Consider the following 18,262-nt stretch of genomic DNA (forward strand, 5'->3'; position numbering starts at 1 on the left):
CTTGGCTCAAAGCAATCTGTTTTTCCAACAAAATACAACCATTCTTGATGAAATACTCCTCCTTTGATTCAATCTTCTGCACTTCCTTGACTTTCTTCCTGTTCTTCCTCTCCCATTTAAAACCCAACAGAGAAAAGAACTCTGAAAACACACCCAATTTCATAATAATAATTTAGGAACAAGAAGATGGATCGAAATTCTACGACTTATGGATCTAAAACACACCCAATTTCATAATAATAATGGTATAGATGATTGATTATTGACTTGGACTCTTCCAAGCTTGCTTGACTTTTGACCGTGGAAAGGAGCGGACTTTGCATACTTCATCAATCATAAGCAATTACATCATGCACCCAATCAACAACAAGTTTTGCTTGTAACCGTTATAAGTTAAAACGTCTCACAACCCCTTTCCTTTTTAACATTCTTTAAAACGGTTGTGAGTGCCGTTATAATTTATGACCGTCACAAGTAAGAATTTGAGCACAATTAATACATAGTCCAAATTATCAGAGATTGCAGGCAATCAACACAATAAACACGGCTTAATTATTGATTGAAACATAAAGATTGCAAGCAATAAAACACATAAAATACAAGTAAATTATGGGTTTAAATTAATTGCAAGAGAAGAATGGTAGAAAGATTGAATTTTTGGAATACATACCAGACTATTCTCAAGCCACGGCCATAGCATTGATCATCCACCAAGAATCATGGTCATTTGTCATTTCTGGTGGTTTTGTTATGGTGCTAGTAATAAAACCCAATTTAAGACGGTATTAGAGGCTCAGAGCTCATCAAGTGTGTGCCGACCTGTTCGGCCCATTTTATTTGGCCTGCTATTTAAGTGGGTTTTGGTTATAAAAAAAAATATTAAAATAATGGGTAAGGGACAATAAAAATAGGTCCGCTAAAATTAATGGTCGGTATGAAATATGAGAAATTTCCATAGACCGCTCCGTTAAAAAATATATTTTCCTATTTTTATGTGCACAACAAATTTAATATTAAAAAAATGTATTAAGCAAAATGAAGTCGAGCGAGTCCAAAAAAAGGTTCTTAAACCTACTTTATTCTCGGTTGTAGGTAGTGTTGTTTAAGTTAACAACCGGTTTTTTTATGTTTTAATATTGAGCTTACGAGTGTGCGGGTAGGCCCACCGCTTGGACAAACAAACTAGACCCATTTTAAGGGACACGGGTAATAAAAGTAGGCCCGATAGAAAATTTTTTCCAAGTGTAGCCCGTCTATATCCGGCCCAAGTTCACTATTGATCACCTCTAACGGGTTGTATTCATCTTAACCTTAAGGCAGATACGTATCATACATAAGACAAAAACAGATTACATTGAGATTAGCAAAAAGTTTGTCTCATCTATGTAAGTGACATTTTATTAAATCAGTTTTATTCTTTAGACGGATTCGTCTTAAGTAGACCTGACAAAACCAACCCAACCCGATTGACCCTGACTCGAGACCCGAAATTGACCCGAACTACAACCTCAAACGCGACCCGAAACCCGAATTGGTCGGACTCGACTTGAACATGACTTGTGCTTTGTTAACCCGAAACTGATCCGAACCGAAATAACCTGATCCAAAACCATCCGATCTAAAAATGACCCAACAAAACATAACTCTAATTAAACAAAAAAAGACTTGGGATGACTAATTTAAAAACAACTTAATAAAAATAAATAATCAATTATCAAAATTAAAACTAAAAATAGGTAATAATACTAAACATATCATTTTCTCTCTTAATCATTGACCCGAAATGATCCGGACCCATCTGACCCAGGGTTAAATCACGGTATCGGTCGCGATCGTGGTCCCAGGATCGTCCCCAACTCAGCCGTCACACTCTCAATCGCGGTTATCGCATTGATATTTATTTTACAAGTTTTTATTGATATTTCATCATCTATTGACAATTTCATATAAAGTTAGATTAATTCTATTCAGTATGTCTCCCTTGTGACGGGTATATCCGTCACAAGCCTATGACGGGTCAAGTATCACCCACTTGGGTAGATAAGACAAAAGTAAGAGTGCCTAGGAAATCACAAATGGCTTGTCTTTATCTACCCAAGTGGGTTTTATTTGACCCGTCACAAGCTTGTGACGAATATCGCCCGTTACAAATGAGAATTTGTGAATTCTATTAGGATAATTAGTTTGACCAGTGCTACACAATTGCTAGGAGCCTTTTATTAAAAAAACTTAGTCGATACAAGTTATAACTCATTCATATCGGGTTCATTGCAGGCTGTATCGAGCAAAGTTGGCCGATACACGTTATAAATTGGTCGTCTCGGACTCTCGGCGATACCTTCCTGTTTTTAATTTACCCGATAAATCTCAGGATATCTCGTATTGGCCGACTCCAATAGGTACATCTCGGGCGATACGATTCGTCTTATCCGAGATTTTAAACCAAGGTTTGACCCGAAAATGACCAGATCAACTAACCCGAAAAATCCGCGAAACCCGAAACAACCCGACCCAACCTGAAAACCCCGATAATATGACAGACCCGAACTAACCTGAAATCCGAATTGGCCCTACCCAAACCCGACCTGATTAACCCATTTGTTAAGTCTAGTCTTAAGACATGGCAAACTATCACCCTATTTTATTTACTTTCCATTTCTCTTCCAATGTGTTTTATTCAAGGAGGCATGAATAATGCCACCCACACTTGTTATCAGAAATTCAAAAGGCATGGACAAGGATAATTTTATAATGAAATACGAGTAAAGAATTCAATAATAATGTCAACATCACTTGATATCAAAAGAAATACACAAGGATATGAAAAAGTAAAATATGAAATCAAAGAAATGGTAACATGAGTATTAGGCTTTACATTCAGTTCTCTTCTTCACCTGATCTTGTATAAGCCAATGCGAACGACATTATATCGATCATATACTCAGTCGCTCCTCCCGACATTTTTTTTGCAACTCATTCCAAGGCAACTTGCGCTAACAATTGGCAATGAATGGAGTAGCTCATTGACTAACATGTGATTTTTCACAGTTAATGGCTAATGAGTAGATTTGTCTGAAGCCTCATATGTTAGACCGTCTCATACCAGATTAACTCAACCCAATAGTCCTACAATATATGATTTACCCAATGATGGAGCAAAAAAGTTAATAGAAATATTAGGCTTCATTTCCAGTTCTGTTGTTCACATGATCTTGTATCACCCATAGCTCTTCAACAACGTTGATCATACTCGGCCGTTCCTCTCCTTTCTTCGCTGCACATTTCAAGGCAAGTCGCGCAAACCTCTGGATCTCATCCATATTACCTTCTTCCCAAAGAATGATATCAATCATCGCCTTAAAACCATTTTTCTCCACCTCAGATACAAACTCATCGACCAAATCGTCCCCACATCGAGCCATTTCAACGGGATCCCTTGAAGTTAACAACTCCAACATCAAAACTCCAAAACTATAGACATCACATTTTTCTGTAACTTCCTGGGTTTCAATGTATCCCGGGTCAATGTATCCCAAAGTCCCATGAACTGGCCATTTTTGATCTCTTTTCCCTCGAGTAATGGCCACAGAGTGGTCAAAGAAGGCTAACTTTGCATGGAATGACGGGTCAAGTAATATCCCAAATGACATGACATCTCTATGAACCACCGACTGTGATAAGGCATTATGCATATAAGAAAGTGCATAAGCAACATCTACTGCTACCCTTATTCGGGTGGTCCATAGCAATGGCTTCCGAAGAGCCATATCCCCATGTAAATGCTTATAAAGGTCTATCTTCGGGTAGATTTCATACAACACCATTGGGACACGGGTCTCAAGACAACAGCCATAGATATCAATCATATTGTTATGATGTAAAACCATTCCTATGGCGGCAGCAGTTAACAAGAGATCAACAAGTTCGGGATTTGGGTCAGGATTTTCAGAGGTTTTGATACCTACGACCTTGCCATCAAACATGGCCTTGTACATATTCGTACCACGGAAGTTACCAAGGAGTAGGTCAGGATCAAAATAATTTGTAGCCTTCTCGATTTCATCCGCGGATAAAATTCTCAGCTGCCCTGCTCCTATGTCCTTGCCTTGGGTCAAAGCGATCTGTTTTTCCAACAAGATGCCGCCATTTTTTGTGAAGTACTCTTCCTTGGATTCGAACTTTTGTGCTTTATCGATTTTCTTTGTGCTCTTCCTCTTCCATTTACGTTGACCTAACAGAAAAAACAACTTTGTTACTATACCCAACTTCATAGCAATACCTTAGGAATATGAAGAATGATTAGTGAATAACTATGACTTATGACTTACGGTATATTTATGACAATGGGAATGGGATAATTTGATATTTTATGACCTAACAGAAAGATAGAAAATTGACTTTGATTGCAAGGCTGCATTCCGAGGAGAGAACTAAATAAATGGTCTTTTGAGATACCGTCTTATAAAAGTGAATGCATTCGTCTCGCACTATTCTAATATGAGACATCTCAGACAAAATTTTGATAAACCCACAAGAACCAAAATAGAACATTTCTTATAAAAGTGAATGCATTCGTCTCCCATTTGGAAGAGAGAAAAGGGGATGACTAGTTTCATTAGAATTTTCAAGTAAGAGATACATGGCTATCAAATACAGAGTATGTTTATTTCGACTCTTATTTTACGGCTATCAATGGTAGGTAGAAAAAATGAACTTTCATGATAGAATTACTGTGAATTTCTCAAGTAGCTAAACATCTCTAATTTGCTTACAGTTATGAGGAAAGCATACCTCTCTAGAGACAAACTTTTACATGTACTTTTGTTGTTCACCTGATCTTGTATTAGCCAAAGTTCTTCAACAACACCAATCATACTCGGCCGTTTCTCCCCTTTTTTCGCCACACATTTCAAAGCAAGTCGTGCAGACCCTTGGATCTCATCTAGATTACCATCCTCCATAAGAGTCGTATCAATCATAGCCTTAACACCATTTTTTTCCACCACGGAAACAAACTCATCAACCAAATCGTTCCCACATCGAGCCATTTCAAAGGGATCCCTCGGGTTAATAACTCCAACATCTGCACTTCCTTATTTTTGATGAAATACTCTAGCTTCGATTCAAACCTCTGCTTCCTTATTTTTCTTCTTGCTCTTCCTCTCCCATTTGGCTTGACTCGGCAGACAACCTTGATGAAGCTGGTAACAAACTCCTGAATGGGAGTGCAGTACAAGTGGTTACTATTGCTCGTGCAGGGTATTAGGCTTTACTTGCCCTTCTTGTATCAACCATAGCTCTTCAACAACACTGACCATGCTCGGCCGTTTCTCTCCTTTTTTTGCCACACATTTCAAAGCAAGTCGGGCAAAACATTGGATCTCATCTAAGTTAGCTTCCTCCATAAGAATCAAGTCGATCAACGCCTTAAGACCATTTCTTTCCACCTCGGAAACAAACTCATCGACCAAATTGTTCCCACATTGAGCCATTTCAAAGGGATCCCTTGAAGTTAATAACTCCAACATCAAAACACCAAAGCTATAAACATCGCATTTTGCTGTAACTTCTTGAGTTTCAATGTATTCCGGGTCAATGTACCCTGGAGACCCATGGACCGGCAAGCTTTGATCTTTCTTCCCTGGGGTAATGGCCACCGAGTGGTCAAAGTAGCTTAGTTTCGCATGGAATGACGAGTCGAATAATATCCCAAATGACATGACATCTCTATGAACCACTGGTTTTGACAAGGCATTATGCATGTAAGAAAGTGCATAGGCAATATCAATTGCTGCCCCTAGCCGGCTGGTCCATGTCAAAGGCTTCTGAAGTGCCAAATCTCCATGTAAATGATTATGAAGATCTTTATTTGGATAGTATTCATGGACTGTCATTGGGACACAGGTCTCGAGACAGCAGCCATAGATCCCAATCATATTGTTATGACATAAAACTGTTTTTATGGAGACAGCAATCAAGAAGCGATCCACAAGTTCGGGATCTGGGCCGCGTTTTTGAGGGGCTTTGATAGCTACCACCTTGTCATTTATTATACCCTTGTAAAGATTTTGACCGCGAAAACTACCAACGATGAGATCAGGATCATAGTTATTTGTAGCTTTAACGATTTCATCCTCGGATAAAATTTTGAGCTGTCGTGCTCCTATATCCTTACCTTGGCTCAAAGCAATCTGCTTTTCCAACAAGATACCACCATTTTTGGTGAAATACTCTTCCTTCGCTTCAAACTTCTGCACTTCATTGTTTTTCTTCGTGTTCTTCCTCTCCGATTTGGCTTGACCTGACCGGAAAAGCAACTTTGCTAATATACCCAATTTCATACTAATACCTTAGAAGAGAAGAATGATTAGTTGAGAGTATGATTTATAAACTGGGAATACAAAATACAAAAGATGGCAGATAGAGTAGGATTTTTCAATAAGCTTGACCTTTGATCCAGTTTTGGGTGTTTACTCATCTAACTCTACAATTAGAATAATTAAATGATGGGGAGTCAAAGTTGACTACCAAAAGTGGAGATTCTAGCAAAAACAGATTTTTCAATAAAAAAATCAGAGAAGCCGTCTCACACTAAAGAAATCAGAGAAGTGTAAATACTTTGTGAAGCCAATATCACCAAAGATCTTACTGGTTACGAACGATTATCTGGCAGAGGCTAGGCTCACTTACACTGCACTTCTTTCAACTGCTTATTATTGGTCGTGGAGAGTATTAGGCTTTACTTGGACTTCTTTTGTTCACCTGTTCTTGTATCAACCATAATTCTTCAACAACACTGATCATACTCGGCCGTTTCTCTCCTTTTTTCACCACACATTTCAAAGCAAGCAGTGCAAAACGGTGGATCTCATCCACCTTACCTTCCTCCATAAGAATCAAGTCAGTCAAGGCCTTAACACCATTTCTTTCCACCTCGGAAACAAACTCACTAACCAAAATTTGCCCACATTGAGCCATTTCAAAGGGATCCCTTGATGTTAATAACTCCAGCATTAAAACACCAAAGCTATAAACGTCGCATTTATCAGTAACTTCTTGAGTTTCAATGTATTCCGGGTCAAGGTATCCTGGAGTCCCATGAACCGGCAAGCTTTGATCTTTCTTTCCTGGAGTAATAGCCACCGAGTGGCCAAAGTAGGCTAGTCTTGCATGGAACGATGAGTCGAGTAATATTCCAAATGACATGATATCTCTATGAACCACTGGCTTTGTCAAGGCATTATGCATGTAAGAAAGTGCATAGGCAATATCAATTGCTGCCCGTAGCCGGCTGATCCATGTCAAAGGCTTCTGAAGTGCCAAATCTCCATGTAAATGATGATGAAGTTCCATATTTGGACAGTATTCATGAATCGTCATTGGGACACAGGTCTCAAAACAGCAACCATAGATCCTAACCATATTGTCATGACACAAAACTGTTCTTATGGCGACTGCAGTCAAGAAGCGATCCACAAGTTCGGGATCTGGGTCGCGTTTTTGAGGGGTTTTGATAGTTACCACCTTGTCATTTATTATACCCTTGTAGAGATATTTACCGCGAAAACTACCAACGATGAGATCAGGATCATAGTTATTTGTAGCTTTAACGATTTCATCCTCGGATAAAATTTTCAGCTGGTGTGCTCCTATATCCTTACCTTGGCTCAAAGCGATCTGCTTTTCCAACAAGATACCGCCATTTGTGGTGAAATACTCTTCCTTTGATTCAATCTTCTCCGCTTTTTTTACTTTCTTCCTGTTCTTCCTCTCCCTTTTATCTTGACCCAACAGAAAAAAGAACTTTGAAAACACATCCAATTTCATTTATTGAACTTGTTTACCTTTTTTATTCTTTGCAGAGGGTATTTTATTCAAAGGTACACAAATGATTGTAACGGACGGATCGAGTAGTTACTTCTATGACATATGAGGTACAAGACTAATTAATGGTCATTAATTATCTTATGCCGTGCTTGCTAAGATAATTGATTATTGACTTGGAATTGATTATTGACTTGGATTATTTCAAGCTTGCTTGACTTTTGACTCAATTATGGACGTATACTCAGTCAACTACAAAGGAATAATCAATGATGAAAATCACATTTAACCAAAACAAAGGAGAGAACTTTGCATACTTCTATCAATCACAATCAATTACACAATGCACCCAACCAACATCAAGTCTTGTTTGTGACCGTCTTAAGTTAGAAAGTCTCACGACCTCAATCCTTTTAAACATTATCTAAATCGGTTGTGAGTGTCGTCACAGGTCACAACCATCACATGTAAAAGAATTTGTGCCCAATTAATAATTCATCCAATTAATAATTCATCCAATTTATTAGAGATTGCAGGCAATCAACACAATAAACACAGCTTAAATACCATAAATTAATGATTGAAACATAAAGATTGCAAGAGAAGAATGGTAGAAAGATTGAATGTTTGGAATACTTACCAGATTTAATTGAAAGAACCCTAAAAACTCAGCTGCTACATTGTGTTCATCAAGCTTTTCACATTGAAATAAAGTTTTCAGTTAATTACCAGGATATGGGTAATTATGTTTTCTTTCGAGTTTGGGTTGGGTCCATTTGGGATTGAGTTGTTCGGGTTAGGTTGAATAAAGTCGGGACATATTCGGGTTTTCAAATCGTCTGCGAGTCGGAAACGGGTTGGGTTAATTTTGCCACATCTACCCACAAAGGCAAATAACTCTTGAAATTATATTTCGTTATGTAGGCTCTGTTTTTTTGGACTAAAACCGTCTGAATTGAACTAAATTTAATGGAGCGGAACTAAACTGAATGGAAAATTTGGAAATACTCGATATTTAATAGTCTCTCTATTTGAACAATTTCATTGGAACAAATGGCATATTTTGAAATTTATTACAATGAAATAGACAACATAGAGCGAGCATACGATCGAGTCAATGTTTATGGCTTAGATGAAAGTTGTACAGGAGTGATTGGAAAAAATTTATATAAGACACGTGTATTTGTATTGAGTTTAAAAGGGGTTAAATATGCTAATGTGGAATGAACAAGCACAAATTTTCACTTGTGAGACTAGCGGATGAATAAGACAAAAGTAAAATGTATTGAGAAAAATAGGGGTGTTAACGAGCTGAGCTGAGCCGAGCCGAGCCCGAGCTTGGCCTTGCTCGGCTTGTGCTCAAGAACTAAAACTCGGGTTCGAGCCAATCTCGAGCTTACCCGAGCTTGAAAAAAATGTGCTCATTATAAAGCTTACAAGCTTTAACGCGAGCTCAAGACAAACTCGAGCCCAAATTGAGCCTATATAAAACTGTTTATTTTTTTATTTCGATTTTTTCAATAACAAGACTCAAAGGTTATATGTAAAAATATTTGGCAAACCAGAGAGACATTTAATATATGTGATACAAAAATATAATCATGATAAAATATTTTTATAAAATATGAGCAATATCTTATATAATCACACAAGTTCGAGCCACTCGCGAACTTTTCGAGTCGAGCTAGCCTTTACTCGGCTTGACTCGTTAAGCTCTCGAGCCAAGCCCGAGCCCAAGACGAGCTCGCACGAGCCAAGCTTTAACCGAGCCTTGACCGAGGCGATCTCGAGTAGCTCGTGAGTTGTCTCGTCTCATTAACCGCCCTAGAGAAAAATATGTCACATATGGAATAATATTTAACCCATTTTATTATTAAGACGAATACTTTTCTTAAAAAAGATAAGTTGATGCTTGCATGACAACAATAACTATCTCACCATCGGTTGCCCCAAAAAGGTGATCTTACTCTTTTGTTATGGACGTATGGAATATATGAGTTTAAGAAATGATTAAGGCCCTATTCTTTTAAGTTGAATGAAGAGCTAAGTTGAATAAGAACTGAAATTAAGCTGTAAAATATACGGCTTAATAAGTAGATTTATTTATAGCCTTAGAAATCTTACCGCCTCATACCAGACTAAGTTTGCTCTATGTGCCCTTTTTTATCAATCGTTTTACACGGTAATTTGAAAATTCTTTGATTTTCTTTTACCGTTTCTCATCCGCAAGGATGTTATAGGTTGATTATTATATCAACCTAGTTTCCTTACCTTATCAAAAAAAAAAAAAAAAAAAAAAAAAAAAAAAAAAAATAGGCCAATACACAGATAAAGTCTTAAGTAATTAATCTAAATTAGATATGAAGGTCATTATATGATTATATGATCTACGAATCTGGATCAGACAATGATGAAAAGAAAAAAATGGTAATAAAAGTACTAGGCTTTATTCCACTTCCCGTTGTTCCCTTGATCTTGTATCACCCATAGCTCTTCAACAATGGTGATCATACTTGGTCGTTCTTCTCCTTTCTTCGCCACACATTTCAAAGCAAGTTGCGCAAACCTCTGGATCTCATCCATATTACTTTCTTCCAACAGAATCCTGTCAATCATTGCCTGAAAACGATTTTTCTCCACCTCAAATACAAACTCATAGACCAAATTGTTGCCACATCGAGCCATTTCAATGGGATCCCGTGAAGTTAATAACTCCAACATCAAAACCCCAAAGCTATAGACATCGCACCCTTCTGTAACTTCTTGTGTTTCAATGTATTCCGGGTCAATGTATCCCGGAGCCCCATGAACAGGCCATCGATCTCTTTGCCCTGGGGAAATGGCCACTGAGTGGTCAAAGTGGCTTAGTTTCACATTGGAGGACGAGTCAAGTAATACAGCAAATGACGTGATATCTCTATGAACAACTGGCTGTGACAAAGCATTATGCATATAAGAAAGAGCATAGGCAATATCAGTTGCTGCCCTTAACCGGTTGGTCCACGTCAATGGTTTTTGAAGTGACATGCCACCATATAAATGCTCATAAAGAGCTTTACTTGGGTAAAATTCGTTCACCGTGATGGGGACACAGGTCTCAAGACAGCAGCCATAGAGCTTGATCATATTGTCATGACACAAAACTGTTTTCATGGCAACATCAGTCAAGAAGTTATTGACAAGTTCGTGATTGGAGTCGTGTTTTGGAGGGGTTTTGATGGCTACCTCCTCATCATTTAATGTGCCCTTGTAGAGATTTGAAGCGTGATAAGTATGACAAATTAGATCAGGATCATAGTTGTTCGTAGCTTTCTTGGGATTTCATCCTCGGATAAAATTTTGAGCTGTCCTGCTCCTATGTCCTTGCCTTGGCTCAAAGCAATCTGTTTTTCCAACAAAATACCACCATTCTTGATGAAATAATCTTCCTTTGATTCAATCTTCTGCACTTCCTTGACTTTCTTCCTGTTCTTCCTCTCCCATTTAAAACCCAACAGAGAAAAGAACTCAGAAAACACACCCAATTTCATAATAATAATTTAGGAACAAGAAGATGGATCGAAATTCTACGACTTATGGATCTAAAACACACCCAATTTCATAATAATAATGGTATAGATGATTGATTATTGACTTGGACTCTTCCAAGCTTGCTTGACTTTTGACTGTAGAAAGGAGGGGACTTTGCATACTTCATCAATCATAAGCAATTACATCATGCACCCAATCAACAAGTCCAAGTCTCGCTTGTGACCGTTATAAGTTAAAACGTCTCACAACCCCTTTCCTTTTTAACATTCTTTAAAACGGTTGTGAGCGCCATTATAATTTATGACCGTCACAAGTAAGAATTTGAGCGCAATTAATAATTCGTCCAAATTATCAGAGATTGCAGGCAATCAACACAATAAACACAGCTTAATTATTTATTGAAACATAAAGATTGCATGCAATAAAACACATAAAATACAAGTAAATTATGGGTTGAAATTAATTGCAAGAGAACAATGGTAGAAAGATTGAATTTTTGGAATACTTACCAGAATACTGTCAAGCCACGGCCATAGCAATTGATCATCCACCAAGAATCATCGTCATTTGTCATTTCTGGTGGTTTTGTTATGGAGCTAGTAAATAGTAATAAAGCCCAATTTAAGTGAGTTTGGTTATAAAAAATGTATTAAAATAACGGATAAGGGACAATAAAAATAGGTTCGCTAAAAATTAACGATCGGGTATGAAATATGAGAAATGTCCATAGACCAACCCGCCAAAAGAGATATTTTCCTATTTTTATATACATGACAACTTTAATAACATTAAAAAAAATGTATTAAGCAAAATGAAGTCGAGCGAGTCCAAAAAAAAGTTCTTAAACCTACTTCATTCTCGGTTGTAGATAGTGTTGCTTAAGTTAACAACCGGTTTTTTTTCATGTTTTAACATTGAGCTTAGGTGTCCGCGGGTAGGCCCGCCTATTTTAATGGGTGGGCTTGAACAAACAAACTAGACCCATTTTAAGGGACACGGGTAATAAAAGTAGGCCCGATAGACAACTTTTTTCAAGTGTAGGCCCGTCTATGTCCGGCCCAAGCCCACTAATGATCACCTCCAACGGGGTGTATTCATCTTAACCTTAAGGCATATACGTATCATACATAAGACAAAAACAGATTACATTGAGATTAGCAAAAAGTTTGTCTATCTATATAAGTTTTATTAAATTAGTTTTATTCTTTAGACGGATCCGTCTTAACTTGTAGACCTGGCAAAACCAACCCGATTGACCCTGACTCGAGACCCGAAATTGACCCGAACTACAACCCTCGAACGCGACTCGAAACCCGAATTGACCGGACTCGACTTGAACATGACTTGTGCTTTGTTAACCCGAAACTGATCCGAACCGAAATAACCCGATCCAAAACCACCCGAGCCGAAAATGATCTAACAAAACATAACTCTAATTAAACAAAAAAAGACTTGGAATGACTAATTTAAAAGCAACTTAATATTATTTACGTTAAAATAATTAATCAATTATCAAAATTAAAACTAAAAATAGGTAACAATACTAAACATACCGTTTTCTCTCTTAATCATTGACCCGAAATGATCCGGACCAATCTGACCCAAGGTTTTAAATCACGGTATCGGTCGCGATCGTGGTCGCGGGATCGTCCCCAACTCAGCCGTCACGCTCTGAATCGCGGTTATCGCGGTGATATTTATTTTACAAGCTTTTATTGATATTTCATCATCTATTGACTATTTCATATAAAGTTAGATTAATTCTATTAGGATAATTAATTTGACCAGTGTTATACAATTTCTAAGAGCTTTTTATTAAAAAAAATTGGTCGATACAAGTTATAACTCATACATATCGGGTTCATTGCAGGCTGTATAGAGCAAAGTTGGCTGATACACGTTATAAATTGGTCGTCTCGGACTCTCGGTGATACTTTACTGTTTTTAATTTACCCGATACATCTCGGGATATCTCGTATCGGCTACCTCCGATAGATACATCTTGGGCGATACGATACGTCTTAGCCGAGATTTTAAACCATGGTTTGACCCGAAAATGACCGGACCAACGAACCCGGAAAACACGCGAAACCCGACCCGACCCGACCCGAAAAACTCGATAATATGACATACCCGAGGAACTGACCTGAAATCCGAATTGGCCCGACCCAAACCCGACCTGATTAACCCGTTTGCTAGGTCTAGTCTTAAGTAAGACATATTGCAAACGATCATATGACATACCCGAGGAACTGACCTAAAATCCGAATTGGCCCGACCCAAACCCGACCTGATTAACCCGTTTGCTAGGTCTAGTCTTAAGTAAGACATATTGCAAACGATCACCCTATTTTATTTACTTTCCATTTCTCTTCCAATGTGTTTTATTCAAGGAGGCATGAATAATGCCACCCACACTTGTTATCAGAAATTCAAAAGGCATGGACAGGGAAAATTTTATAATGAAATACGAGTAAAGAATTCAATAATAATAATGTCAACACCACTTGATATCAAAAGAAATACACAAGGATATGAAAAAGTAAAATAAGAAATCAAAGAAATGGTAACATGAGTATTAGGCTTTACTTTCAGTTCTCTTCTTCACCTGATCTTGTATAAGCCAATGCGAACGACATTATATCGATCATATACTCAGTCGCTCCTCCCGACATTTTTTTTTGCAACACATTCCAAGGCAACTTGCGCTAACAATTGGCAATGAGTGGAGTAGCCCATTAACTTATAAAGTAAATTACACTTCTATCTTTCTCCAATGTGGGAGACTAACATGTGATTTTTCACAGTTAATGGCTAATGAGTAGATTTGTCTGAAGCCTCATATGTTAGACCGTCTCATACAAGATTAACTCAACCCAATACACATGTAAAGTCTGACCATATATGATTTACCTATGATGGAGCAAAAAAGGTAATAGAAGTAGTATTAGGCTTCATTTCCAGTTCTGTTGTTCACATGATCTTGTATCACCCATAGCTCTTCAACAACGTTGATCATACTCGGCCGTTCCTCTCCTTTCTTCGCTGCACATTTCAAGGCAAGTCGCGCAAACCTCTGGATCTCATCCATATTACCTTCTTCCCAAAGAATGATATCAATCATCGCCTTAAAACCATTTTTCTCCACCTCAGATACAAACTCATCGACCAAATCGTCCCCACATCGAGCCATTTCAACGGGATCCCTTGAAGTTAATAACTCCAACATCAAAACTCCAAAGCTGTAGACATCGCATTTTTCTGTTACTTCTTGGGTTTCAATGTATTCCGGGTCAATGTATCCCAACGTCCCATGAACTGGCCATTTTTTATCTCTTTTCCCTGGGGTAATGGCCACAGAGTGGTCAAAGAATGCTAACTTTGCATGGAATGACGGGTCGAGTAATATCCCAAATGACATGACATCTCTATGAACCACTGGTTGTGATAAGGCATTATGCATATAAGAAAGTGCATAAGCAACATCTATTGCTACCCTTATTCGGGTGGTCCATAGCAATGGCTTCCGAAGAGCCATATCCCCATGTAAATGCTTATAAAGGTCTATCTTCAGGTAGATTTCATACAACACCATTGGGACACGGGTCTCAAGACAACAGCCATGGATGTCAATCATATTGTTATGATGTAAAACCATTCCTATGGCGGCAGCAGTTAACAAGCGATCAACAAGTTCGGGATTTGGGTTAGGATTTTCAGAGGTTTTGATACCTACGATCTTGCCATCAAACGTGCCCTTGTACAAATTCGTACCACGGAAGTTACCAAGGAGTAGGTCAGGATCAAAGTAATTTGTAGCCTTCTCGATTTCATCCACAGATAAAATTCTCAGCTGTCCTGCTCCAATGTCCTTGCCTTGGGTCAAAGCGATCTGCTTTTCCAACAAGATACCGCCATTTTTTGTGAAATACTCTTCCTTTGATTCAAACTTCTGCACTTCTTTGTTTTTCTTCGTGTTCTTCATATCCCGTTTGGCTTGACCTGACAGAAAAAGGAACTTTGTTAATATATCCAATTTCATAATAGTTGATTGAAATACAAATATATAAAAAACAGAAGATTCTAGCAAAAACAGATTTTCCTTGTTTTTCAATAAGCTTGACTTTTGATCCAGTTTCAGGTGTTTACTCAACTGGCTGATCAAATATATAAAAAACAGAAGATAGACTAGAATTTTTCAATAAGCTTGACTTTTGATCCAGTTTCAGGTGTTTACTCAACTGACTGTAAGAAGAATAATCAAATGATGGACATCAAATTTGACTACCCAAAAGTGAAGATTCTAGCAAAAACAGATTTTGCTGGTTCAACAAAAAATGATAGGTCTCTCAACCGAGAGACCGTCTAGCAGTAAAGAAATCTGAGAACAGGGGAAATAAACTTATAAAAATTCATGACTCTTAAAATGTAAGGAGTAATCTAGAAATATCAACCAAATGTCTAGGTGTATGCATAGCTAGAATTGTCTAGAATAAACAAGAAACTAATGTAATCTAGAAGCCTCCTTGAACATCATAGAACAACCTAAGCATCCTATAAAAAGCCACTATATGCAACTATTGTGAGGTTGGGGTTCGATTCTTACCTTCGACAAAGAGCGCTCATTTGAACCAAAAAATAAATAAATAGCCATTGTATGCATCAACTTTGTGCATAGCCATAAGCTCCAACTTGAAGCGCAATAGGTCACCATTATCGTCTTCCCCAACATATTATGTAACATCATTCACATTCAAGATATAAATAAAATCATCCATGTTGAGAATATCGAGCTCACTAATTTCCGCTACCAAAATTTCAAACCTGAGTGATGACATTACATCAAAATAAAATATTGACCATACAGAAAAAAGAAAAAAAAAATCGAGACAAGAGATCCCACCGTCAAACAAGCTTACAAGTACAAGCTCTGGGGCGAAGACAATAACCAAGATCAGAGTCCAACCAAGTATCCAAGGATATGTTAAGAAGTTCAAGAAATGAAGACATTCAATTTCAAAGGGTCTTATACAAGATTAGACTATCTCATAAAAGTGAATGCCTTCATTTCGCACTATTCTAATAGGAAAACATCTTAAACAAAAAAAAAATGAGAACTTTATCAAGTTCAAGCTTCTTTTCTTCTAACACATCTCGAATCCAATGATATCAAACATCGATGTGTTTGGATCTTGAATGGTAGGCTGGATTTTTAGCTAAATGAATAGCACTTTGACTATCACAAAGTAGAACATATTCTTCTTGCTTTTGGCCAAGTTCTAACAAGAAATTCTTCAGCCATAACATTTCCTTACAAGCTTCGGCAGCTGCAATATACTCGGCCTCGGTAGTTGACAACGCAACACATTTTTGCAGTTTAGACTGCCAAGATACAGCTCCCCCTGCAAAAGTAGTCAAATAACCCGATGTCGATTTTCTGGAGTCGACATCGCCTGCCATGTCTGCATCACATAACCTTTTAGCAAAGGTTCGCCTTTTCCAAAACATAAGCATTTATTGCTCGTTCCCCGGACATATCTAAATATCAATTTCACAGCGGACCAATGTTCCTTTCCGGGATTAGATAAATGGCGACTAACTACTCCGACTGCATAAGCAATGTCGGGTCTTGTACATATCATGACATACATTAGACTGCCAAAAACGGAAGAATAAGGGACATTCTGCATCTCGAGCCTCATTCTCACTAACAGGACTTTGCTTCTTACTGAGTTTGATATGTCCAGGAAGTGGCATACTAACCGGCTTGGCATTGTTCATCTTGAATTTCTCAAGAACTTTCTCAATATAACTCTCTTGGGATAACCATAAGAGTTTCTTCTCTCGGTCACGAATAACTTTTATCCCAAGGATCTGTCTCGCCGGTCCCAAATCTTTCATAACAAATGATTTGCTTAGAGATTTCTTGAGCGATGTAATTTTCAGCTTATCTTGCCCAACAATTAAAATATCATCAATATATAATAATAGTATTATGAAATCACCACTTGCGTACCTCTTCATGAAAACACAATGACCAGTCTGTGTTTTGTTAAAACCATGCTCGGTCATGAAGGAATCAAATTTCTTTTACCATTGACGTGGTGCTTGCTTTAAACCATAGAGACTTTGTTAAGACGGCATACGAGATTTTCTTGACCTGTCTCTTCGAATCCCCCGGGTTGCTCCATATAAATCTCCTCGTAAAGATCTCCATGTAAGAATGCAGTTTTCACATCGAGTTGCTCAATCTCCAAATCTAGACTAGCAGCTAGACCCATTACAACTCGGATGGATGACATCTTCACAACAGGGGAAAATATTTCATCAAAATCAATCCCCTTTTTCTGATTGCGTCCCTTAAGAAAATTTTGAGCTTTGTATCGAGGTTTAGGATTGTTCTCTTCATTCTTGAGCTTGAACACCCATTTACATCTCAACGCTCGTTTTCCTTTAGGCAACTCCACTAGAACATAAGTGTAATTCTCATGCAAGGATTGCATTTCTTCTTGCATAGCTTTATCCCATTCTTCTTTATGATCGCTGGTTAGTACCTCTCGATAATTCCGAGGTTCCCCCGCGTCAGCGATAAGTTCATACTCTTCTTCACTATATCTAGTGGATGGACGTTGTTCTCTACTGTCACGACGTGGTTTAGGTTGAACCTGAGTATTTATATCATCTGCTTCAAATTGTTCAGCATTCTGATCATGATTTTGTTCTCTTTCTTCTCTCCCTATATCATCTGGTACCACAGGGGATGGTGAAGAATTATCACGAACAATAATATGAGGCTGAGACTTCTCAGACTCCTTAAGGTCTTCTATTGTTTGATCCTCGAAAAATACATCTCGGCTTCTCACGACCTTTATTTTGACTGGATCCCATAATCTATAGCCAAATTCAT

The 18,262-nt window shown here is 37.9% G+C and overlaps 3 protein-coding genes across 6 annotated transcripts; all 3 read right to left on the minus strand.

Moving 5' to 3' along the window:
* Positions 1-2,731: 2,731 nt before the first annotated feature.
* LOC141657711 (putative wall-associated receptor kinase-like 16) lies at positions 2,732-8,581 on the minus strand. 4 transcript variants are annotated; one of them, XM_074465027.1, is made up of 4 exons: positions 8,465-8,568; positions 6,691-7,781; positions 4,792-6,349; positions 2,732-4,231 (listed from the first exon to the last, which is right to left on the minus strand). In XM_074465027.1, the coding sequence occupies exon 3, from the start codon at positions 6,339-6,341 to the stop codon at positions 5,244-5,246; it is 1,098 nt and encodes a 365-aa protein (XP_074321128.1). In that variant the 5' UTR covers positions 6,342-6,349; positions 6,691-7,781; positions 8,465-8,568; the 3' UTR covers positions 2,732-4,231; positions 4,792-5,243. The 4 variants fall into 4 exon arrangements, with proteins under 4 accessions (XP_074321128.1, XP_074321127.1, XP_074321130.1 ...); XM_074465026.1 differs by having other exon boundaries at positions 4,792-7,781; positions 8,465-8,581; XM_074465029.1 differs by lacking the exon at positions 6,691-7,781 and having other exon boundaries at positions 4,792-6,301.
* A 1,682-nt stretch (positions 8,582-10,263) lies between these two features.
* Positions 10,264-11,354, minus strand: LOC141655685 (putative wall-associated receptor kinase-like 16). Its single transcript, XM_074462752.1, has 2 exons — positions 11,192-11,354; positions 10,264-10,967 (listed from the first exon to the last, which is right to left on the minus strand). The coding sequence occupies exons 1-2, from the start codon at positions 11,352-11,354 to the stop codon at positions 10,264-10,266; spliced, it is 867 nt and encodes a 288-aa protein (XP_074318853.1).
* Positions 11,355-14,302: 2,948 nt separating this feature from the next.
* Positions 14,303-15,397, minus strand: LOC141655686 (putative wall-associated receptor kinase-like 16). Its single transcript, XM_074462753.1, has one exon. It carries the CDS (start codon positions 15,395-15,397, stop codon positions 14,303-14,305), a length of 1,095 nt encoding a protein of 364 aa, XP_074318854.1.
* Positions 15,398-18,262: the final 2,865 nt, after the last annotated feature.

Source organism: Silene latifolia, chromosome 5 (genome assembly GCF_048544455.1).
Source record: "Silene latifolia isolate original U9 population chromosome 5, ASM4854445v1, whole genome shotgun sequence".
In the NCBI taxonomy this organism is placed as follows: Eukaryota; Viridiplantae; Streptophyta; class Magnoliopsida; order Caryophyllales; family Caryophyllaceae; genus Silene; species Silene latifolia.